The sequence below is a fragment of the Terrapene carolina genome, unplaced genomic scaffold, assembly GCF_002925995.2.
Source record: "Terrapene carolina triunguis isolate 2854851 unplaced genomic scaffold, T_m_triunguis-2.0 Scaffold613, whole genome shotgun sequence".
In the NCBI taxonomy this organism is placed as follows: domain Eukaryota; kingdom Metazoa; phylum Chordata; order Testudines; family Emydidae; genus Terrapene; species Terrapene triunguis.
Genome location: NW_020664964.1, coordinates 7,039,040 through 7,064,532, shown reverse-complemented (window position 1 = coordinate 7,064,532; position 25,493 = coordinate 7,039,040). Strand labels below are relative to the sequence as shown.

Below are 25,493 nucleotides of genomic sequence, written 5' to 3'. Positions count from 1 at the left end.
CATAAAAGTGTACCTGATAGGAGGCTAGCAGACAACCAGATGTGGGTATGATGGACCGTATCACTCTGCCTGTAGCCTTCGACATTATGGGCTCTAAAAGTTATTCCAGGATTCTGACTGTGGTAAGTGCTTTTTCTTAATGTGTTGTTTGTAATGCTGTACTGCGCTGTATTGAGGTAACCAGGTTGAGCCTGAGGGCTCAGATACAAGCCCACCATAGCCAGACTCAGTGGTTGAAGCAGTAAACCCTCACCAGGAAAACGGAGTCAGTGCTGAATGTATCTGCGGTACAGCTGAAAAGGTGCTGTAGCCCAAGATCTGCTGATGTGCTAAAGACTCTGACACAGCTAGGAATGCTGTGGGCCAGAACTCCACTGAAAGCAGAGAAACTGAGGCAAGGCTAGACAGTGCAGTGGCCCAGAAACTGCTGAGTGCAGAGAGATGGTGGTGGATCAGAACGCAGCTGGGCGCAGGGCAGACTCTGAGGGGGACAACATCTGGTTTCATGTCCTAAGGGTGACAACTTTTTACTGTTTTGGGTGAGGAAAACTGAGGCACAGTAAGATGGTGCTGTGGCCCATGATCTGCTAGGAGCAGTGGAACTCTGGCACAGCTAGGTAAATAACTATGGGCCAGAACTCCACTGAGAGCAGGGCAGACTCAGAGAGGTAAGAGAGCTGAGTAAACACCTTCAGGGATGACAGAACTCTGGGCTGGATGACCCAGGGGGGGTGAAGCAACCACTGGGGGAAATATGGATGCTAAGGAGGGGGAAAGTGCCCCTTAATCTATAGATTTAGGATGGTCATTTCAGATGTAATTAAACATATTGAGATGTTGGAGAACAGTGGGTTCTAACCTGGTGCCAGTGGCTAACCCTCCTGCAGCTTTGTAAGGGGGTTGGGGTGACCCTAAGCATCCTGTATTCACATTGTACACACTACTGTAATAATCTTTGTGCAAAATATGCCTTGTGAGGTATTGCTTGAAAATCAACAACTCACTGATCATTAGTAATCTTGTGTGATGTATGTCTGTGGTGGGTATTAAGAGTTATGGACATATTTTTGAAGGATAACTAAAATGTGTTCAGGCCAGGCAAATCGGGGAGTTGATAAACAAGCCTGTTGATAAACATTAGACAAAGGAATGTATATTTGATTCTCTGACCAGCCCAATTAGGAAAAGACAATGGTCCATTTTTACATATTAGGTAAACAAACTATGAGTGAGTTTGGCTTATCTTGCTAGTTGCAACCAAGGCTGGTAGAAGCCAGAGTGGTGCTGTAGACAGGCTACTGAGGTCAGAACAGCTGAACAAGGGCTGTCTAGCATACAGACGCTCAGTGTGTGACCTACATGCTAGTAGGCTGGTTGTGAGCTACAACAGCAAAGCACTGTGAGGCACCCAGGGTTGCGGGCAAGTGCAACCCCTCACTGGTCTGGATTGCACTTCTGAACCCCATCACACATGTATTTTTAAAACTTTAAAATTCCTCTTTATTTTATGGTATTCATAACCACTTAATATGCCATACCTGTGTTTTTGGTTTTCAAAATAGAATAGCAGCATGATGCAGTATCAGAAATGATCCTCAGGAAGAAGCAAGGGTTTTTTCTAACTTGCTGGTTAAAGGGAAGCTGGAGAACACATGCATGGAACCTAATAATAAAAGAGTCTATTAAACTTTTAAAATCTCGAGTGATAATCTTGAAAAAATTAAAAACATTGATCAGAGACTCTGGGCACTACACAATATTTAGAAGTATAATAATAGCTTCTTTACCAATATCAACATTATTAGACTATTGCAGCTAAACTATACACTCCCCATTACTCCAGGCTCTGTTTAAGGCCCTTCTCTTAGGTGTCTGCTGAAGGTCAGACTGGTGGACCAAAGGTTGTGGTGTGTGACAGTGAAAAGGGGAAGTGAATTCTCAAGACACCCTACTCAGTATCACAGTCTTGTGAAAATGACTCTTCTCCTGGCTCAAACATGTTCCAGTCTTGGGACTGTCAGAACAAGCAACCCAGTTGACTCAAACTGCCATGACAGCACAGAGAGAAAGATACCGTTCCTCCAGTACCCCAAGCCATGCAGTGCCAGATCTAGAGTGGTAGTTGGAAGAGCGTGGTCTGGCTCTCTTGTATACCTTTCTTGGAAAGGCAGTGGGAAACTTGAGCCCCACTTAGTTTCTTGGGGAAAGGGAAGAATGAACTGCTGGCACCAGATACTGGGTCTGAGGGTCACAGTGGAGGGAAGAGAGGAGAAAACAGACATACATTTACAGGGTGGGGGGAAAAGAAGAAGAGGTTGCCCAGTTCCTGCCCCACATGGTGCTCCTTAAAGGATGGTGGTGAGGAACTCAGGCCAAATCTCTTCTCCATTCCCAGCAACAGCTGTTCTGGCAGCTTTCAGGTGGTCCCAGTGCAGCATCTGCTACAGCAGGATAGAGTCCCTCATCCTGAAAGTCTGGCCTACATTCTTTGTTCCTAGAGGTATAAGTTTATATTCAGTTGTATTAAAATGCATAATTGTTTGCTTACACTTAGGCAGTCCATGTTGCTCTGTATCAGTGACCTGTCCTCTTTATTATTTAGAGCTATACAATATTCCTACTCAATATTTTTCCCCATTTCTACATCCAAGGAGCACATTAACCCTTTTGGCCACAGTGTTGCATTGAGAACTCATGTTCAGCTGATTATCCATCATGACCCACAAGTCTTTTTCAGTTACCACTCCCCAAATGTTTTTATGGTTTTTTTCCCAGGTCATTAGTAAAAATGTTAAAAGCGTAGTTAAAAACTGATCTCTGCAGGATCACAGTAGAAATATTTCCACTTGATGATTCCCCATTTACAATTACATTTTGAGACCTGCCAGTTTGAATTCATTTAATGTGTGCCGTGTTCATTTTGATTCATTCTAGTTTTTTTTAATGAGATTACAAGTTGGGTTGATAAAGGCAATAGTGTTGATGCAATACACTTCTGGTAAGGCATTTGGCTTGGTACCGCATGACACGGACAAAAAAGTTGGATGATGGATGGTGATTGGCATTTAACTGTATTCCCCTTCTTTAATTCTTTGTTAATTGAGTCCCATATCAGCCGTACCATTATTTTGCCTGGGATCAAAGTCAGGCTGACAGACGGGGGGGGGCTGCGGGGCTTGTTAAGGCTATAGCCTCCCCAAATTTTCCCTTAGCACCCCCCTGTCATAGCCAGTCCTCCCAGTGCAAAGATCAAACTTTATGTAGAAGTTAGGGTGGCATGGTATGCATTGCCACCCTTACTTCTCCACTGCTGCTGGCAGTGGTGCTGCCTTCAGAGCTGGGTGGCTGGAGAGTGGTGGCTGCTGGCTAGGTGCCCAGCTCTGAAGGCAGCACCGCCACCAGCAAAGGAAGACTGAGCAGGGGCTAGGGGGCCCAAAAGCAGTCCCCAGCCTGTGTCCCTGCCCGCCGGGGCATGCCGCCCAGGGAAGATGGAGGGTCTGGGGTTCCCCACAATGGCCTGGACTGACCCACTCTGGCCCAGGCTCCTGTGCCCTGCCCCCCCGCGGTCGCTGCTCCCCAAGAACCCCCCCCCCCGCCCAGGTGGCTCTTACTGGCTGCAAGTAGTCAAAGGGAGGCGGGGAGCTGAAGAGCAGCTGTAGCCCCCCGGGCACCAGCAGCAGGAGGAGACACACCTTGGCCACCTGCACCATGGCACCAGCCAGCGCAGCAGCCACCCTGCACTGCCCAGTTCTGGCTTCTGGCCTCCGACCTGGCCAGGGGACAGGGCCTCGGGGTGGGGAGAGGAGGAGGTGGGGCCAGAACTTACCTGAGGAGCAGGGGCCAGGGCCACGGAGAGAAGCAGAGCCTCGTGGCAAGGGGGGGGCCAGCACCTATCTGAGGAGCAGGGAGAGGGGCAGGGCAATGGGAAGGAGGCAGGGCCTCTTGGCAAAGGATGGGACCAGAATTTACTAGAGAAGGAAGGGGCGCAGCCCTCCCCTAGTTTTCTGTCTAGCCCACCTCAGCCCCTCCACCAGGAAGAGGCTGGTATTGCCCCTGCTGACAGAACTATAATTACCAGGGTCACCCCATTTAGCCTTTTTAAATATTGGCATAACATTAGCTTTCTTCCACTCTTCTGAAACTTCCCCAGTGTTTTAAGAGTTATTGAAAATCAACATTAATGGTTCAGTGAGCTCTTCAGCCAGTTCTTTTAAAATTTTTGGATGCAAATTATCCATCCAGACCTGCTGATTTAAAAATGTCTAATTCTAGTAGCCACTGTTACTCAATATCTTCTTGAGTTACTCTTGGAATGGAGAGTGTTTCATAATCATCATATGATATAACTACAGAACAGAAATATTTATCTAACACTTACGACTTAGGCCATTCAAGTAGGCAGACTGGATTTTTCTCTTACCCACTCTCCCTTGTTATGAAATATAGCTTAGGGAGGGACCCCAGACCCTGTGTCACAGTAAGAGTTTCACACTTTTGACGTTAATGGATCCATTGTAAGTAATCTCCTAGCTCAAACCACAGCCACAGAGATAGGCCACATAAAACATATAGGAAGTTGAAATGGTGTTGGAAAGATGGCTTACTTAAGGGAGAACCTGTGCAAGTTCTTTTGAAAGTGGGCTATGCCCTTTGAGCTCTGCCCAAACCTGCTGCTTCCCAAAGTGAAACATTAGTTAGAATGGAATAGAATGATGTATTAGAGTGAATTATTGAAACAGAATGGTGTCTTCCTATGGAGTTGTATGAAAAACGTACGTATGGTGATATCTGTAGACTTAAACAAGTTTAATGAGTCAATACTGGGGGGAAAGGTATATTGCTCTTGTCACGGAAAATAAAGGGCCACATCGCTCACGTAGCACAGACGCAGTAGTACTCAATAGAGCTAGAAAAATTTACACCAGCAGAAGATAGTTGGTTAGTTGGTGCAGTAGTTCTCCTCTCTAGACGTAGTTAGTAAATGCTGGTATCACCACTGCCCCCATATAACTTTTAGCACAGTGGTTACAGCATTGACCTGGGGATTTGGGAGCCCCAGATTCAATTCCCCCTTTTGCCTGATGTGGGGAAGGGATCTGAATATGGGTTTCCTACCTATCAGGTAAATGCTCTAGTTACTGCACTGTGCGTTATTAAATAATCTTTGGGCCAATAAAAGAGAGAATAACTCTACAGCCCAGGAGTTAGGGCACTCACTTGGAATATGAGACCCATGTTCTAGTCCCACTGCTCCAATGCATAGTTACTATTTATAAAAAGTGGAACAACTTCAATAGGAAAGATTGAGAGAAACCTGCCCTGGAATGCCTAACCGGGCATTCTCCTGGGAGAGGGAAGACCCTAAGTTCAAATTCCTTTTCAACATTAGGGGGAGTTGGGGAAATGAACCTGGGTCTCCCATATCACACGGGAGTGCTCGAGACACTGGACAAAAGGTTATAACAGGTTATGCATGCTCTGAGCATGCGCAGTGGATTGGTCCACACAGGCAGGACAAGTGGGGGAACACCTAGTTTGAGGATCCCATTGTGGCTTAGCATGAGGTAGGCATCCAAGCACCTAGTCTGAGATGGCTGTGCACATGCTCACTGGGAGAAACTTAGGTACTTACAGAGTTGGTGACAGCTGAGTGAGGGTTTTGAGGATTGCAGTGGTGCATATATGTAGGACTTTGACATCTAAAGTGGCAATTATCATTATTAATAATTATTTGTAGTCAAGTGTCTAAGTCTTTTGTGGATCTAGCCCACAGACCTTATAGGATGACATATTGGAATCGTTACATGAGGGACACCAGGGCCTCAATAAATGGTGGAAGCAAGCATAAATGTCAGTGTAGTGGGCCAAGAAACTCACCTAAAATGCAGGGTAAATCATGCAAGTCTGGTGTCAGAAAGATAAAACTAAAAGAACCGTTCAGCCACAGCATTACATGATAGTTAGGGCCCTACCAAATTCAGAGTCCATTTTGGTCAATTTCACAGTCATAGGATTTTAAAAATAGTCAGTGTAATGGTTTCAAATATTTACATCTGAAATTTAACAATGTTGTAACCATGGGGGTCCTTGACCCAAAAGGGAGTCATGGGGGATCGCAAAGCTATTGTAGGGGGGTCGTGGGATTGCCACCCTTGCTTCTGCACTAAAGCCAGTGCTGCCACCAGTAGCAGTGAGGGTCACAGGATATGAGGGGTCATCTCTTCTGGGGGGGAGGGGGAGTGGGGGGCAGAGCCAACCTTACAGGTGAGCCCTGAAGGCAGTGCAGCTGCACAGCTTCCTGCAGCCGGGGGAGGTTCCCGGAGGTGGGTCTGACCCGGCCCTGGGAGTGGCCTATGCAGGGGAAGAGGAAGTCCCATCCCTCCCCAGCCCAGCCGGGACTAGCCACTGGAGCCCAGCACACGGCAAGAGCCTTCGGCTGAGGCGCATCCAGCCCTGCCCCTCCCCTACAGTAGCCAGATATCATAGGGTAGATCAGATTTCACAGTCTGTGATGCATTTTTCACAGCTGTGAATTTGGTAGGGCCCTAATGATAGCCCTTGGAAAAGAAAAGCACTAGATCAGTGTAAACAGGGGAGGCCTACCTATATGATAGCCACTGAATATTTTTCTAAATTTGTAGAAAATCTGCTCATTAGAATTAGATCCACAAGTCAAAAAGTCAAAGAAAAGTTTAAAAAGACATCTTTTTGGCATTCAAGAAGAAATAGTCATTGACAACAAGCCATGGTTTATCAGCTCTGAACTGCAAGTTTGGGCCATACAGTACAATTGCAAGCATATTACTTCCAGCTCCCCTCACCAGCAAGGGAATGGTCCAGTGGAGAGAACAATACAGACTGACAAGAGAATTTTACAAACAGGATGTATTAGCTCATCTGAATTATAGGGCAACATCATCATGCCCCATCATGCATGGTTTGCATGGAGAGGCTCCTACAATCTTATGGGTAGCAAGCTACTTGGTTTTTACGCAGCCCCCATTCCTATGGTTTTGGACCTTTCCATCCTTTTGTGTTCTACTTTGCTCTCCCCCACATCCAATGCAGATGAGCAGAAAGTGAAGCACAAAGATTAAAATCTCTCTTTTTTAGCTGGTTGTCAACTACCGATCATTTACATTCATCCTTGACCAAAATATAAACTTTATCTGATGATCAGCAAATGTTCACTGAGAACAGCTACACTTGTTCAGCTATAAAGTCATTAAAAATTATCAGCAGTTAAGGAACTGCAGTTTGGGGAAATTATACCTTAATCAGGACCAGAAGAATACAGGTCAAAGTCCTGACAGTTTTGCACCAGACATGCAGTTCTCAGTACAATCTGGTTAATGAATTATGTTTTCTGGTCATCCTAATGGAGCAAAACAGTATTTCATCCCAGCTTTCTTCTTCCTTATGTCACTTGTGCATGCTTAAAAACATTTAAAAACAAAACTGCTTCCTGATCAACTTATTAAAATGCAGTGTAACCTAAACATACACTTCATATACCGGCACATCCTGAATCTTTCAACATTACATGGGCTGATATATTTTAATACCTGTAGAAAGAATTCTACAACTTGATACAAAAACTATCAGACAAACTTTTATGGCATTACTTTTCTCTAATCCAAAGCTCCTTCACATGGCATGTAACAGTACTGAAATTTTCTGAGTTATTGAAGAAGACATTGACATACCTGTAGGCCTGCAGCAAAAATATCTTATAAATGTTAATGAAAACTGTTCTAAGACTGTTGACCTAGAATAAAAGATACAAAAAAAGGATAAATCTACACAAATGTATATTAGAGTGCTTCTAAAAATGTATGTTTTGTTCAAATCCAATAGCCTGGGATTGGACCACGGGGAAATAAGATTTTATACCACCCTTGAAAAATTCCTATAATCACATATTCACACAATTCTGCAAAGTCCTGAGCATCCTCAATTTTCAGTAACTTCAGCACCTCCAGGATATGCTCAGCATTTTGTACAATCAGACTAAGTGTCAGAACTAAGGACATTTAAAATTACTTTGGAAACACTAAATAAAAAAAATTTAAAGTATTTAGTTTTCAATTTTCACCTGTAAATTGAGAAATAAACTATGACATTTCAGCTTCAAGACTGTGACAAGTTTGTATTTCATGTTTTTCCCTGCTGTGTTGCTTGAATTGAAGGCAAGACTTGACCTGATAGAAGTACAGGCATAACTACAAAGACAAGAGGAAAAACAATACAGTTTTAACATGATTATTTCTGTAAACGCCATAAATGGTAGAAAAAGCTTAAAATAGATGTATAATCATCCTATTGCTACTAGTATTTTTTCCTTTGATATACTTATAACTGCCCTTCCTGTTGCCCCTTACCTCTTTGAGCCTAATTAGCGATCTATCCAGGTAGAGCTCGAGCTGCAAAGAGGCTACATCCCTTTGGGATTTGCTATGATGACTCATTTTGCCTTTTTGCTCCCCATATTTTCTTCCTTAAATTATCCTGAATATTTGTGTTCACAACCCTCCCCCGCTCCCATTTCTATTTCTAGTATAGGTTCTTTTATCCTCAGGACTTTCAGCAGCCCCTCCTGAAGCCATTTCTTGCACTCTGACTAGCTCTTCCCTTTTTATTCTATACAGATTGTATTATTTACTATTATTAAAGGAGTGGTCAGAGGTGCCAAAAAGTAAATGGGAAATGATCATCCAATGGAGATGTTTGCAATGGGTCCTGCAGGGATCTGTTTTGGGGCAGTAATATTCACTATTGTTATAAGCAATGAATTTACATTTTTTTCTAGTTAATCGTTTGCTGACAACAGAAGAATCAGTGGTAAATAAAAAGGACAACAGACCATGCATTTTACAGACCATGCATTTTAATATGACCTAGGATATATATCTAGCAGGAGCGGCGCCAGGGTTTTTGGCACCCTAGGCGGGGGTCCTTCCGCGCTCCCGGTCGTCGTCGGCAATTCTGCGGCGGGGGGGGCCTCCTTCCGCGCTCCCGGTCTTCGGGGCACTTCAGCGGTAGGTCCCGGAGTGAGTGAAGGACCCGCCGCAGAACTGCCGCCGAAGACCCGGAGCGCGGAAGGACCCCCCCGCCGCAGAATTGCCGCTGAGGGCGGCAAAATGCCGCCCCCCCCCAAATCCTGGTGCCCTAGGCAACCACCTAGGTCGCCTAAATGGAAGCGCCGGCCCTGATATCTAGGAACAAAGAACGTAGGCCGTACTTACAATATGCACTCCCATGGATGTATAAGGAAGGGAATATCAAGTAGAAAAAGGGAGGTTATTTTATCTCTGTGTAAGGCATTAGTGCAGTGAAACTATTACTGGAATTCTGTGACCAGTTCAGGTGTCCATACTTAAAAAGATATTGAAAAATTGGAGAGGGTTTAGACAATAGCTTGAATGATCTTGAATTCAAGATCTGGAAAGTTGCCTTTCAGCGGGAGACTTTAAAAGCTCCATCTATATAGCTTATCCAAAAGAAGATTAAGAGGTTACTTGATCACTGTCTACAGTACCCACATGAGGATAAGATTTCTGATAGGAGAGGGCTCTTTAATCTAGCAGACAAAGGCACAACAGGTCCAATGGTGAAAGATGAAACAAATTCACACTAGAAATAAGGTGCAATTTTTTTTTTTAACAGTGAGTGAGGGTAATTAACCATTGGACAGGATAATTCTCCATTCATTGAAATCTTTAAATCAAAAACGGATGTCTTTCTAAAAGACAGACTTTATCTCAACCAACTTTGAATTTGCTGCAGTAATTACTGGGTGAAATTCCATGCCTAAGTTAGGTAGGAAGTCAGACTAGATGATTATAGTGGTCCCTGATGGCCCTTAAAAATAAAAGAGGATTAGCAACCTAAGTGAAGCCCATCTGACTCAAAGACGTTCTCAGGAGGCATTCCAAAGTTCTATAAGTTCCTCCACCCCATCCCTTCTCCCCACCACCAATACTCCCACAGCACGTGGGTCCATAGTGTCAAGAGTTTCTTTGCTTGCATTGTGTTAAGAGCACCATGTAAAGAGCTGCACAGAAGAAGCCATTTGCTGAGCCCATCAACAAGCTTTGCTTATCCTACAAAATCCAGGAATAATTTTTCATCTTCTTGAGTGCCATCTACTGGCACCTTATTTATTTACATACAGATATATAGCACTCTTATAACAGACATAGCAAGGAAGGGACCGCCAAGAAAATGCCCTGCATCAGTCCTATTTTAAAGTTCTCTTTCCAAGCCACTTAAGCAATTCTCTCTCTATCACAGATGACAATTCCACTATCCTACCAGTCACTCTAGTTAGCAACCTTGAAGTTATCTTTGATTACCCTCCATTTTTCTCTCCTTGAAACTAGGCTTTCACCAAACCTTTCACTTTGCCATCTATAAATATTTCTGAAATCCACCATTCTTCCTCCATGCCTACTGTTAAAACACTGGTTCACATCTTGTGACCGCCTCCTTTTTCACAAGATACAGTTTCCATGGGTGTATATTCTCTCCTTAAAGAAAAAAAAATTAAGAGTGCCAACCATGAACAAAAAAATATATACACACAGTGTGTGTGCACACATATACACCCACAAAAATGGTAGAGTAGAAACAGAACCATAATCTTTTTCATATGATTTTTGGTGATGAAAAGTGTCTGACTGACAAGCTCAGAAACCAAAGTTTATCCAGAGATCAGGTACACACATGGAAGGTACCACTATAATTTTCCATGATACAGTTCAATCAATATGACTTAGCCCCACTAAGGGAATATCACTGGAGTGTAGCATGTTTAGTCCCCAATAATCCACAGGAAATTAATCAAGTTCCATAGCCCATTCAATCCTCAGGTCTTCCATTCAGAATGTCAGCAAGATGTCCTGTAATACCATCTGAGGCTATGAGGTTGTGGTGTTATAGACATCTGTCCACTTGAAACTGAACTACAGACCATCAGATGTATTTCTTAGAAACCACTACTGACTGGGTTGGATTTGAAATGTTAAACTAGAGTGGAGTGATGACGAAGGCCTCTTATTGCACAAGAGAATGTTCTCATTCATTGTATGGGAAGAAGAGCTGATCAGACTCATTTTGTAGTGGACTCACCTATATCATTAGCAAAAACAATATTCTTGTGCATCTCAGTACATATTAATTTATATTAGGAAGTTTAACCAGTGTCCATATTTACCTGGAGTAGTCACAGTAAACCTCAAGTGTCTGTATATCTAGTAACAACCCACACCATGGGATCACACCGCAATATGGTAACTGTTTAAATTTGGAACATCCTGGGATATCCTCATCAACATGAAAATTCATCATGGTCTTCTTGGGGTTTATTAAAAAGCCATACTCAGGAATGCCTGTTGCCAGAGTCCTAAATTAGATATAAATGATTAGCAAAAACATAATGTGTGATGCGTAATATAAGTGACATTAACCTATTAGCCTGCCACTTATCAAAAGCAAGTCCAAAATTGTTATGGCTATCTTCCAGGAAAAAGAATCCTGATTACTGTCCATTATATAAACTACTGCAAATGTTGAGAAATAATTTGAACACAAGTGAAGAAATCTCTGAGAATAAATACAGAAGAGGTGTTCCAAAATCAAAGGGTCACCAACTCTTTAGCTGAGTGAATGCTCCCAGAGATCCAAAAATTGAAGGCACTTAAGGCAAAACAAACCAATAAAAGGGTTAAGGAAATGATTAATGAAATGAAGAGTTTAATTCTTAGAGCAGAAAATGAGATAAAAACATTACAGATTATTAAAAAAAAAATCACAAATGAGATTACATAAATGATAAACAATCTTAACTCTGCCCCTGTTCACACCACAGATTTCATTGTAGCAGAAATATCAAGCTAATCTATCTATTGCTAACAATTTAGAGGCAGATATTGGGTAGGGTATGGTTGGGTAAACATATACTGTCAAATTTAAATTCACTTCTGCCATTCCCCAAAATGGAGAGAGAAAGAGTAAATGCAACCCCTTGACAGTATCAACTGACATTAATGGCTCCCTACTCTCTTGCTGTCAAAATCTACAACTGCTCCCCAACAGCTACAATGCAGTTATACATGCAATACTAACATCTGAAGGACACTGCAAGTTTTGAGTCAGAGTAAAATAAATTGAATTTAATATCAAATTAAACCCCATAAGGAACATTACATTGATTGAAGTATACTAGGCTTGGAAGAGTAATGAAGAGGAGAAGTCTTGGGATGGATAGTGCCACACAATTACAAGGTCCAGATACATAATTTCGGCCTAATGTGCCATAGGAGGTAGGTCTTGAGTGTGTTATTGTGCATGTATACACAGACAAGGGATATTGAGTGGTTCTTTTCCTCTTTGGTCCTCACTGTACACTCAGCTCTCACCTGTGGCTCCAAGTAGCTGTAAGTATGCGACAGCGGCCACACCCTGGTAAACTGCCTCGGCACGCGGGCTAAACCTGGTGAGGGTAACCCGAAGTGTGAAAACTGACCGTGATTTAAGGATTGCCCTCCCAAGCATACAAAGACTGCTCTGGTAGCCAAGGCAGAAGAGACCATATATTGGTCCAACAGCTTGAAAAGCAGTGCAACAACGCATTGTGGAAGGTGAAAGGCACGACGGGGCACTATAGAAGTCATGGCTATCCACTGCAGCTAAAGAACCCTCCAGTTGTAACCGCCTTTGTGCCACTGGGCCAAGCTTCAGCAGCTGAGAGAATGGGATTGTCCCAGTGCAATGATTCCCATTTTAATCAACCTCACACACGTCATTCATGCACATCTCTCTTCAAAAGTCCTGTAGCAATGGGGGAGTGGCAAAGCAACAGGTGAAGATGATTACTGGCAGTCATAGCCACAAGCCTGCACACAGGCGGCCTGGGACATTGACCGCCCATCACTGACCCAAGGGTAGTAAGGAAGCTTGGCAACACCCCAGGCGACAGGGCAGCCCTTTTAAGGATTGCACTGTGTTGTACCATGGGTACTGTGCTATATAATTGATTATGTTTTGACTATATACATTGTATGTATTATAGTAAGAATTAAAGTATTAGAATAAATGAATAGGATAGTGGATACTAGTATTAGCCATTTTCTTTTTATTCATGTCTTGTAAGTCAGAGATAGGATCTTGTCTGTGTCTATGTTAATTAAATTAGAGGAATTTTGGAGGCCCAGGCCCCAATGTGGGAAAAGATAGTTACAAGATTTAGTAAGGTCTATTTTACGATGCCTTTCTTGTTCAACATAAAACACTGCTATTTGTTACCTTTGGAAAGTCTCTGCAAATAACTGTTTGTGTGAATGAGAAATGTATACATCAGGAAAAGATAAGGTGTGAAGGCCATTGCTGAAGACAGATGATCAAGGGAGGAGAGACTTAACAAGACTTATTGACGCCAGAGAACCATCAATGCGCATCCATGATTGAGAAAGGGCAGATTGATGACCCTGAGGTGGAGGCTAGCACCCTTAAACAGAAGATAATTAATTAAATCGAAACCAGGACAGGATGACCCTCACGGAGGTGTTTTGGAATGAAAGAAGCCATGAAAAGATAACACCAATTAAGGAGTAACCGGTCATAAAATCACACAGCAAAATCCATAGACTTCAACGAAAAGAAAGAACTATAAGAACAGGGTGCTTTGCCATGGAACTTTGGGTTCGTCTTGCCAACAACTCCAGGAGCATCGGGTTGCGACCGACAGAGCCCAGCTCCCCTCTGCGACCAATCTGGCTGGCCACTAGATTGATCCAGACTCTGGACTGGTAACTATAACATCAACTGGCGGGGCTGTGTGCATGGTGTGTGTGTGTGTGTGAGACTGAAAAGCATATGCTAACTGCTGTATTCTCAATAAATGTGGCGTATTGCCTTCTCCCCTATAAAAGATCTCGTGTGCTTTGTATAAGCATAACATTTTTGGTGGAGAATGCAAAGGTGAAGAATATGCTCTGTAATTGTTGAAAATACTGCTAAAAAGGTATACCATAAACTTAAAAGTGATCATTCAGGTGTGCACACCCCATCATAGAGATACCAGGCAGTAAAGAGGGAACCATTTGTGGTTAATATTGTCTTCACTATTGATATTCTATGACCTGAAAATTTTGATGGTTAAAAGGTATATACGCCCTCAGTCGTAGCAGGACTGAGAAATAGGAGAAAGGTTTAGCATTCCTCTCTCCACCCCGGGTTGCTGGGGAAAAATAATTGGAGGTGGGTATGCCCCTGATCGTAGTAGGGTCGGGCAGTAGGAGGAGGACTTAGAGATCCTCACTCCAACCCGAAATAGCCTCAGTGCATACACCCTCAGCCATAGCAAGACTGAGCACAAGAGGAGAACTTAGTGTTTCTCGCTCTGATTCTGGGAGGGATTTTTATGCTTGGTGTATGAACTCTCGGTGGTAGTAGGTCGAGTGATACAGAGGGAGGCTTAGCGTCTCTCCCTCTGGCCCAGAATGGGTTAAATTTGTAAGCCCCGGCACTGGCACGGGCAACAGAGGTGAAAAAAGAAAGGGTTGTTGTAAGCCCCGAACGAAGCACAGGCACACAGAATCTTAGAATGATTAGAAATATAAACCAACCAAAGACCTTAAATACAAAATGTTCAGACGAAAGGAGTCCCCTAAGGACAATGCTCAGGCGGAGCTGAAAAAGCTGCTGTGTGTACAAGAGATTACCCCTTTTTTACAAATTTTGCAGAAATTTGGCCATAGCCCATGGACGGAACAAGCAATAGCAGATGTCCACACCATAGCCGATTTGGAAGACAAATTGACAAAATATTTGTTGATTTATAAACCTTCAACCCCAATAAAAAAGGATTCGGCTGCACTCTGGCTATTGTGGGAAGCCTGTAATGAGGCGTTTCTCCAGCTGGCAAATTGCCAAGCAGAAAATACTACACTGTGTGAAAAGCTCAGCGCGAGTGAACAGGACGCAGATAAATGGAAAGTATTAACTACAGGGGTCCACGGACAATTGGACAGGCTTAAAGATACTGTACGGGAACTAAAAAGCAAGGGAGAAGGAATTATTGGAACAGGTAGAGGAAAAAATAAAATATTAAAAGAAAACCAAGTCCTACAGGGCATGGTGAAGAAATTAACGTTAGAACAAGGCAGAGCTCCTGCAAACCATAACCACTGCGAATCCATTATCAAGCAGCTTAAGCAGAAGCTAGGCTTCAAAACTTGCCAAGTTGCAGCAGTCACAGCAGGATAATGGGATCAAAACTTGCCCAAAGAAAGCCCGGACTGGGAGGAAAAAATATGGGACCCCAGGGAAACTTGGGAGGAAGATATATGGGATAGTCCGCAAGAATGTAGATATGATGAGCGCGCGCCCATAGCCCTGGTAGGGGCGATTCAACGCACCACGGTAACGACTCCCGGAGCGGGTGGGGGGAAGCACAACCATTACTACAGTTCCAGTATCGGCCACCGATTTAAAGGCAATTGCTGAACATTTGGGGACCCTGAAGCGAGACACCTTTTCTAGATGGTGTACCAACGCATTTTTACTTGCAGCAAGGGAGGGGCTAACTACCTTGGAAGTCCACCGACTCATAGGGGTATGTGCGGCCTTGGAAATTAGAGGTTGGGAGTCACCAAGGACGTTGGTATCCTGGGTCTAATGGCAACATTTGGGGAACAGATAGGTAGGCGTAATTTTATAGCACAAGTTGTGGCCTCCATCCAGGAGCCTAATGAGGACCCCAAGAATTATTTAACCCGATGGGCTCTGATGCAAGTAATGGCTGGTCTGGTAGCAGTTGATGGTGCCACCCCGATAGATGAGCTAGCATTCATTGTCCAGTCCTTAAGGGATGGCGCTGCCTCTTTGGCCCCCTATTATTCCGGTAAACTTGCAGTTTGGCAGGATAACCACCCAGCTAACCTAGGGGAGCTAAGGGGATTGGTCCAACAAATAACTACTCACTCTGACCACAACCCACCATAAAGAAAGAAAGGGTCTCTTATGTGGCGGCAATAGAACCAGCAGTTACATATACGAACGGAAGTGATACAAAAGGGATTACTGGGTCCCAGGGAGGATATGCTAGGGGTCGTTCCGGAGGACGAGGGGATAGGGGTCGGCAGGGGGATCAGGTATACCCAGATCTCTGGCAATATCAGGCCGACACCTCTAGGCAGAAGGATGAGGGGGAAGAGAGAGAGCTAACTGATAATGAGGTTTGCCGACTAGCCTGGTGAACCCTGATGCAGCACAGAGCCAACCGAGCTCAGTGGGATGGGGCACCCACACCTGACTTGGTAAGAGAAGCTACAAGATTACAATACACCCACAAGGAAATAGCCTCCATAACCGCCAGTGCATCCCCACCATGAACACCACTGCAGCTTCTCCCCGATGCATATTTCCGTCCCACAGATAAATAGAGGGGCCTGCTGAACAACGAACTTCCACTATCTGTAGGGGCACAAAGGTGGAAGTTCACAGAAAAGGTCCATTGGGACCCTGGAGGAAGATCACGCATGTATATTCAGCAGGGTAAGCATACTCCTACATTGTAACATAAGGGATGTCAGGATCACCAGAGCCATGCGAGGAGCAGAATGCTGGACAGATGATAGAATGATTAGGTCAATACTGAATTTACATATTGTACTCACATGCCTGAAATGCCCCAAAACCATCAAGATGTCCCCTGATATTGCTAAATTAAACTATGCATCCTACCGAGACAAGCTACAAAGTGCACTAGAAACCAACCTTGTCTCATGGGAGGAATTCAGAGAGACAGTACAAAAAACTGCAACTGACATCCCCGGATGGAAGAAAAGGGCTCACCGTGACTGGTTTGATGAAAATGATAAGGAAATCATAGTACTCTTGAATGAAAAAGTGAGGCTTTCGAAAACTGGCAAAATGATACTCAGTCCACCTGAAAGACAGATTCAAACATCTGCAAAGCAAGACACAAAGACAACTACGCTCAACACAAAATAAATGGTGGGAGAAGTTAGCAGAAGACATTCAAATGTATGCAGAAACAAATGAAACAAAGAAGTTCTTTGATTCCTTGAAGCCAGTCTATGGACCTTCAAAGGTGGGCACAGGTTCACTCATGAAGGCTGATGGCAGGAGAATCTTCAAAGACAAACATGGCATGGAACAGAGATGGGTTGAACACTTCAGCCAACTACTGAACAGGTCATCCTCAATTGAAACAAGTGTTATTACCCAGATACCTGAAGATGCTTGAACATCGACTTCGAAAAAAAATTTCTATGGAGAAAGCCCAGACTGGGAGGAAAAAATATGGGACCCCTGGGAAACTTGGGAGGAAGATATATGGGATAGTCTGCGAGAATGTAGATATGATGAGCACGCGCCCATAGCCCTGGTAGCGGCGATTCAACGCACCACGGTAACGACTCCCGGAGCGGCTGGGGGAAAGCGCTACAAGGACAGCATCAAAAACAGCATACACTTTGGTGCAATAAAACTGGATGATCTTGAGAAAGGTGTGTCAAATAGATCAGCATGGCGACATACAACACTCAGAGCTTTCCAAGCCTTTGAAAAGGACAGAAGTAATCGACTGTTAGCTGCAAGGGAATACTCTGCTGTTGTATCCACCAGGTCCAACACCTAAAGCATGGTCCTTGCAGAAACCTATTGTGTCTGACAAAAGCTCTCTGCCAAATCCAGGAGGTCTGAAACCAGCCATTACTAGGAGAGCACCATGTATTCCAATTATCTCTGGGAAAACAAGTTAGAACTTTACTTTACGTTACCCAAATTCCAGAACCATGATGATGACAAAGACAGACACTGACATACTTTTCAAATTGCTACACTTTATCATCAAGATCATTAATCAAACTGAGGGTATGTCTACACTATGAAATTAGGTCGATTTTATAGAAGTCGATTTTTAGAAATCGATTTTATACAGTCGATTGCGTATGTCCTCACTAAGCACATTTAGTCGGCGGAGTGCATCCTCACTACCGTGGCTAGTATTGACTTACGGAGCGGTGCACTGTGGGTAGCTATCCCCCAGTTCCTGCAGTCTCTGCCGCCCATTGGAATTCTGGGTTAAGCTTCCAATGCCTGATGGGGCAAAAACATTGTTGCGGGTGGTTTTGAGTACATGTCGTCAGTTGCCTCTCCCTCCATGAAAGCAACGGCAGACAATCGTTTCGTGCCTTTTTTCCATGCAGATGCCATACCACGGCAAGCATGGAGCCTGCTCAGCTCAGCTCACCATCACCACTGCTGTTGTGTCCTGGGTGCTGCTGTCAGCAGATGGTGCAGTAGGACTGCTAACCGTCGTCATCCACCGCTCTCCTGGCGCCATGAATCCACCTCACAGGTCCTCTTGTCGTTCTCTATAAATATCCATTCTCGTGGCATCTGTCATCAGCCACCACTTCCGCTGCAACTCTGCTCTCCTGGTGCCATGAATCCACCTCGCAGGTCCTCTCGTCGTTCTGTATAAATATCTATTCTTGTGGCATCCATCGTCAGCCACCGCTTCCGCTGCAACTCTGCTCTCCTGCTCACCTGGTGCCATGAGTCCACCTCGCAGGTCCTCTCGTTGTTCTGTATAAATATCTATTCTTGTGGCATCCATCATCATCCACTGCAACTCTGCTGTCCTGCAGACGCCATACCACAGCAAGCATGGAGCCCGCTCAGTTCACCGCTGCTCCTGTGAGCATTGTAAACACCTCGTGCATTATCCTGCAGTATGTGCAGAACCTGCAAAAGCAGGCGAGGCGGCGACGACAGCGCGATCACGATAGTTATGAGGACATGGACACAGACTTCTCTCAAAGCACGGGCCCTGGCAATTTGGACATCATGGTGGTAATGGGGCAGGTTCATGCCATGGAACACCGATTCTGGGCCTGGGAAACAAGCACAGACTGGTGGGACTGTACAGTGTTGCAGGTCTGGGATGATTCCCAGTGACTGCGAAACTTTCACATTCGTAAGGGCACTTTCATGGAACTTTGTGACTTGCTTTCCCCTGCCCTGAAACGCAAAAATACCAAGATGAGAGCAGCCCTCACAGTTGAGAAGCGAGTGGCGATAGCCCTCTGGAAGTTTGCAATGCCAGACAGCTACAGGTCAGTCGGGAATCAATTTGGAGTGGGTAAATCTAGCGTGGGGGCTGCTGTGATCCAAGTAGCCAAGCAATCACCGAGCTGCTGCTATCAAGGGTAGTGACTCTGGGAAATGTGCAGGTCTTAATGGATGGCTTTGCAGCAATGGGGTTCCCTAACTGTGGTGGGGCGATAGACGGACTGGACCACCTTGGCAGCCAGTACATAAACCTCAAGGGGTACTTTTCAACGGTGCTGCAAGCACTGGTGGATCACAAGGGATGTTTCACCAACATCAAAGTGCGATGGCTGGGAAAGGCGCATAAAGCTCACATCTTCAGGAACTCTGGTCTGTTTGAACAGCTGCAGGAAGGAACTTACTTCCCAGACCAGAAAATTACCGTTGGGGATGTTGAAATGTCTATAGATATCCTTGGGGACCCAGCCTACCCCTTAATGCCATGTCTCATGAAGCCATACACAGGCATCCTGGACAGTAGTAAGGAGCAGTTCAACTATAGGCTGAGCAAGTACAAAATGGTGGTAGAATGTGCCTTTGGATGTTTAAAAGCTCAATGATGCAGTTTACTGACTCGGTTAGACCTCAGTGAAACCAATATTCCCATTGTTATTGCTGCTTGCTGTGTACTCCACAATATCTGTGAGAGTAAGAGGGAGACCTTTATGGTGGGGTGGGAGGTTGAGGCAAATCGCCTGGCGGCTGATTACAAGCAGCCAGACACCAGGGTGATTAGAAGAGCACAGCTAGGCGCCCTGCGCATCAGAGAAGCTTTGAAAACCAGTTTCATGACTGGCCAGGCTATGGTGTGACAGCTCTCTTTGTTTCTCCTTGATGAAAACCTGCCCCCTTGGTTGACTCTACTTCCCTGTAAGCCAACCCATCTCCCCCGTCGATCACCACTTTCATAGGCAATAAAGTCATTGTTTCAAAATCATGCCTTCTTTATTAATTCAACACACAAATAGGGGGAAAACTCGCAAGGTAGTCCGGGAGGGGAGGGTGAGGAGCAAAGCACCGGGTGGGGTGGTGGATGGAACTTGGGAAGGAGGGCAGGCGGTTATACAGGAGCTGCAACGGCGGTCTGTGCTCCTGCTGCCTTTCCTGCAGCTCCACCAGACGCCTGAGCATGTCAGTTTGCTCCCCCATTAGCCTCAGCATTGCATCCTGCCACCTCTCACCGTGCTCCTCCCTCCTCTCATCGCGTTCATTTAACGCTTTCCTGGACTCTGCCATTGTTTTCCTCCACACATTCTGCTGAGCTCTTTCAGTGCTCTGAGAACATGTCCTCGCGAGTGCGTTTTTTTCGCCCTCTACTCCGTGCTAGCCTCTGGGATGGAGATGATAGGGGGAGCGTAGAAACATTTGCAGCTGCGGGAGGAAAAAAAGGGAGAGTAGTATTTTAAAAGATACATTTTAGAGAACAAAGGGAAGACTATTTCACACTGAATCAAGCGATTCACATTACATAGCACATGTGCTTTTGGTACAAGGTCGCATTTTGCCTCTTATATTGAGTGCCTGCTGGTTTGGTGAGAGACATCACACACGCTTGGCTCGGCAACAGAATTCGGTTTTCAGGCAACCGCGGTAAGGCAAAGGGTTTCGGCTTCTTCAACCTTCATAACATGTGGGAATGGTTTCAAACAGCAGCGCCCTCCTTTCCCATACCAAGCAAAGCCCATTGGGTTGGCCATTTAAAAGGAGGGGCTGCAGTTTTACAGTGAATGTGCAGCACATCCCAACCCCCCCCACCACCACCCAATTCTCTGGGATGATCGGTTCACACACACACACACACACACACACACACACACACACACACACACACCCCACCGCGTGGCTAGTATTAGGGAAGATCCCTGTCAGCCAAACGTGAACAGCTCAGCATGAACGGGCCTCCCCCCACCGCGTGGCTGACAGCGGGGATGATTTCTTTTCAGCCAAAGGCAAACAGCCCAGCAGGAGCGGGCACCTCTGAATGTCCCCTTAAACAAATTTCCCATATTTCAACCAGACGACCATGGATGATATCACTCTCCTGAGGCTAACAGAGAGATAAAGAACGGATGTTGCTTGAATGCCACCAAAGCCTGGGCCCATTCACTGCAATGCTTTGTTCTGCAGTGATTCCAGACTACTTGTTACTGGCTTGTGTCCTACCATGGAGGACGCAATAAGGTTGCCCTCCCCAGAAACCTTCTGCAAAAGCTTTTAGAATACCTCCAGGAGAGCTTCATGGAGATGTCCCTGGAGGATTTCCACTCCATCCCCAGACACGTTAACAGACTTTTAACAGACTTTTCCAGTAGCTATACTGGCCGCGAATGCATCCCAAGTCTTCAGGGCAAATTAATCATTAAACACGCTTGCTTTTAAACCTTGTATTATATTTACAAAGGTACACTCACCAGAGGTGCCTTCTCACTTCTTTTGTTTAAAGGTACATTCACCAGAGGTGTTTCATGGTCCGGGAGCCCGCCTTGGGAGGGCTGGGAGGGTATTGGCTCCAGGGTGATGAACAGTTCCTGGCTGCCGGGGAGAAAGGATTCTCCGCTTGCCTGCTGTGCGCTATCCTCAACCTCCTCCCCATCTTCCTGATCCACAAAATCCTCGTCCCTGTTGCGTGAGACTCCCCCCTTGCAGGTGTCCACAGACAGTGATGAGGTAGTGGTAGGGGCAACCTTAGAATTGCATGCAGCTCATCATAGAAGCGGCATGTATGGGGCTCTGACCAGGAGTGACCGTTTGCCTCCTTTGTTTTTTGATAGGCTTGCCTGAGCTCCTTAACTTTCACGCGGCACTGCTGTATGTCCCTGTTGTAGCCTCTGTCCATCATGCCCTTGGAGATTTTGGCATATATATTGGCATTTCGTCTTTTGGAACGGAGTTCTACCTGCACGGATTCTTCTCCCCAAACAGCGATCAGATCCAGTACCTCCCGTTCGGTCCATGCTGGAGCTCTTTTGCAATTCTGGGACTGCATGGTCACCTGTGCTTATCAGCTCGCCACGCTGGCCAAACAAGAAATGAAATTCAAAAGTTCATGGGGCTTTTCCTGTCTACCTGGCCAGCGTATCTGAGTTGAGAGTGCTGTCCAAAGCGGTCACAATGGAGCACTTTGGGATAGCTCCCAGAAGCCAATACCGTCAAATTGCGTCCACACTACCCCAAATTCGACCCAGCAAGGTCAATTTTAGTACTAAATCCCTCGCCGGGGAGGAGTACAGAAATCAATTTTAAGAGCCCTGTAAGTCAATAAAACAGGCTTGGTCGTGTGGACAGGTGCAGGGTTAAATCGACCTAACGCTGCTAAATTCGACCTAAACTCGTAGTGTAGACCAGGGCTAAGAGAGACTCTGTCCCTCTCGCTCGCTATTGCAGTGCGCCCAGCATGGAGGTGCAGGGCTTTGGGGTGTTCGGAGGTAGGCATGAGGCAGGCTCTGTTCCCTCACACAGAGCATAATGTAGCAGCCTGCCTGCTTAGTTGTTCCCACTGTTGTTAGTGAATTGTTCCCATTCTTAAGTGAATTCCCACAGGAGCATAAAGCAGGTGTAAAAGTTTTAACACTCATTTACATTGTCACAGTGGTGTAAAGGAGCCTTATTGCAAATGACAGTATGGCCTTATAAATGCTTATGGTGCTTTAATGATTAGAACTGGTCTGAATTTTTGGACTGAAAAATTTTCCTATCAAAATGTGCTCCATGAACTGTTTGCTACTGACCTTTCTGGAGATGGTCAGTAGCCAGTATAAATTGTGAGTTTGGTTCCCCAGCCCTCACTTTCTCTTCATTGCCTATGATGTAACACTGAGCATATGGCTGCATATATTTGTTTACTAATAACTAGAAGTAAAGGAACAAAGCTACATTATTATTAGACAAAGGGGGTTTGGGGATTTCCTCCAATGCTTCCCACTCCCATTCTCCATCCACAGTATTGTAGTTTAAATAAATAACCAAAATAATCGAAACTGGCGTGATTAAATTGTATTATTTTGACATATACAATATGCAGAATTTTGCAGAATTTTAAAGCATTGTATGCAAAATTTTTATTTTTTTGGTGCAGAATTCCCCCTTTCACACACCCGCTCCTCCCCCCCGCAGAGTAAAACAAGGGGTGTTCACAGCACATTAGTGGTATGACTTATTTCACTAGTGCCTCAACCAGCACTTAGAGAGGCTCAAGTTAATCTCTTATAATTGATACTGGACACCACCAGGTTTCAAACCCTCAAAATGTCTAACTGGCCACAAAGAGCAAGATACAGCTGATTGCATTAAGAACATTAAAATACACCTTCAAGACTTTTCCCATTGGACTTGCAAAAAGGCATTTGGCACCTTCTCGCCCTCAGCTATTTATGCTGCTTTCATCTACATGGTATCTGGGTGCCTCTCTTGGCACCCAACAGAAGAATATAACTCTGAAGAATTTTAAAGAATTGTTCTTTGAGCCCTTTCAAGGAAGTTTCATATTGGACATCTTTGTTGCCACCAGGGAGGCCAGGAGTATCTTCAGATACTCACCCAAGATCATTCAGATCAGAGAATGTTTAGTGCTGATAGACCATCTAAGAGTCAAAGCCTTTCCCCCAGAATTGAAGATAGCAGTCATGATTGCTTAGTATGGACTTTTTATTAATGTATCCAGAACAGCTTTTAAAGACTGAGAGAAAATGATCAAATAGACAATGGTCAGCTGCTCTGGCCCAGTCCACCTTAACAACTGCAGCATGAAGCCCCATCAACATCAGCAGGTAGGAAGGGGCTTTAAACTAGGGACAGTAGGGGTCACCAGAGATCCTAGCTGGGGCAGACATATACTATTTTGATACTGGCTGGTGTCCAAGTACTTAACTATAGGATTGTTGCCAGTCAAATACAACAGAGCATGGACTCAGAAACAGTGATCTACCATGAAACTCACCTTTCCAGAACAGGAAGTTTAAACATTTTCTTGAAAAAAACAAACAAACAAAAAAAACCTTCAAATTTATTTTATTTTATCAGAACCTAAATATTAATCAATGAACAAAATATATGCGCTTCTATACAGGAGGTAATGCAAACAAAATGTGCGAATGCTTATTATTTTAAACTTGGGTCTTTGACAGCATACCTCAGAAAAGTTTTCGCTAGTGTTAAGTGAGGTGTAAGTAGCAAGAAGTCATCAATTAACCGTATCAGCACTCTGGAATTAAAAAAAAAAAAAAAAAAGTTAAAACAAATTTATGTTTAATTTGGAAATACTCTTTTCTTCTATGTTGTTCCTAAAGTGGATGGCTGTGGACTAGTGTACTTATTCAGTTTTTATTCACAAAATGAAAGAGAGCAATAAGATCTCCAAATTGCCTACATAAAATTTCAATGAGAATTTTCCCCATTCTTACATTGTTCCCCCAAGTGTTTGTCTACGCTTCAGACACTACAAAGGGACAGCTACAGCTCTGCAGTTGTAGTACCACAATGTTGACACTTGCTACAGCAATGGAAGGGTTTTTCCATCACAGTAGTAAAACCACTCCCTCAAGAGGCAGTAGCTAAGTCAATGGAAGAATTTCTTTGGTCAGTCTAGTGGTGTCTATACTGGGGCTTAGGTCAGCTTAGATATATCTCTCCAGGGTGTGAATTTTTCACTCCCCTGTACGACGTAGCTAGGTTGACCTAAGTTTTAGTTGCAACTAGGCCTAAGTCAAACATACACACACACACTTTTAATTAGCTAATTTTTCCTATAATGAACTTTAATTAGTGAATTTGGGAACTAAAGCATATCTGTATTGTAGTCTGCCATAATGCAGGGTCACATACAGGTAGCTGGAACAGAATTTCATATATGACCATAGCAACTTACTTCTCATGGCCACATAAAAGCACAAATGAAGACTGACTGACCAGTTTAGGCATGTTTATCTTCTTGCTGCCTGTTCTGTAATTTCCTGCAGACAGAGGATTTCAGATTTCCAAAGCTGTCAATCCAGTACTAAATTGCATCATTAAAAAGGCTGAGATTTTCAAATTCAGTGGAAATCTGACACCCTAACACTTTCAGATTACTTTGAAAATCTCAGCCAAAGGGCCAGATTTTTAAAGGTATTTATATGCCTAGAGATGCAGATTGGTGCACAGTGGGATCTTGAAAAGCACCTAGGCGCTTAACTCCCAGTTCTCACTCAATCAATACATAAATCTTTAATTACTTATTGGCATTTTAATTAACCTACAGGGGGCCCTGTAAGACTTAAGGAGGCTTGTGCAGTGGGTATTGGTGGGTTACTAATACTTGTGGAGAACGGGTATGGGTAGAAGTCTACTAGCCTCCTCACTTCTGTGTCATTGAA

At 44.4% G+C, this 25,493-nt stretch overlaps 1 protein-coding gene across 8 annotated transcripts in view; it reads right to left on the bottom strand.

Annotated features, from left to right (window-relative positions):
- Positions 1–25,493, bottom strand: part of TERT (telomerase reverse transcriptase) — a 121,868-nt gene that overhangs the window by 26,661 nt on the left and 69,714 nt on the right. For 2 of the 8 annotated variants that reach the window (XM_024195091.2, XM_029913367.1), the window contains exons 10-14: positions 24,272–24,343; positions 11,216–11,404; positions 8,096–8,222; positions 7,707–7,768; positions 1,539–1,663 (exon numbers count right to left, since the gene is read on the bottom strand). In XM_024195091.2, coding sequence (XP_024050859.1) covers positions 1,539–1,663; positions 7,707–7,768; positions 8,096–8,222; positions 11,216–11,404; positions 24,272–24,343 — 575 coding nt within the window. Of the gene's footprint in view, positions 1–1,538; positions 1,664–7,706; positions 7,769–8,095; positions 8,223–11,215; positions 11,405–22,124; positions 22,158–24,271; positions 24,344–25,493 lie in introns of those variants that run through there. The other 6 variants (XR_002907830.2, XM_024195095.2, XM_024195094.2 and 3 more) reach the window with 6 other exon arrangements.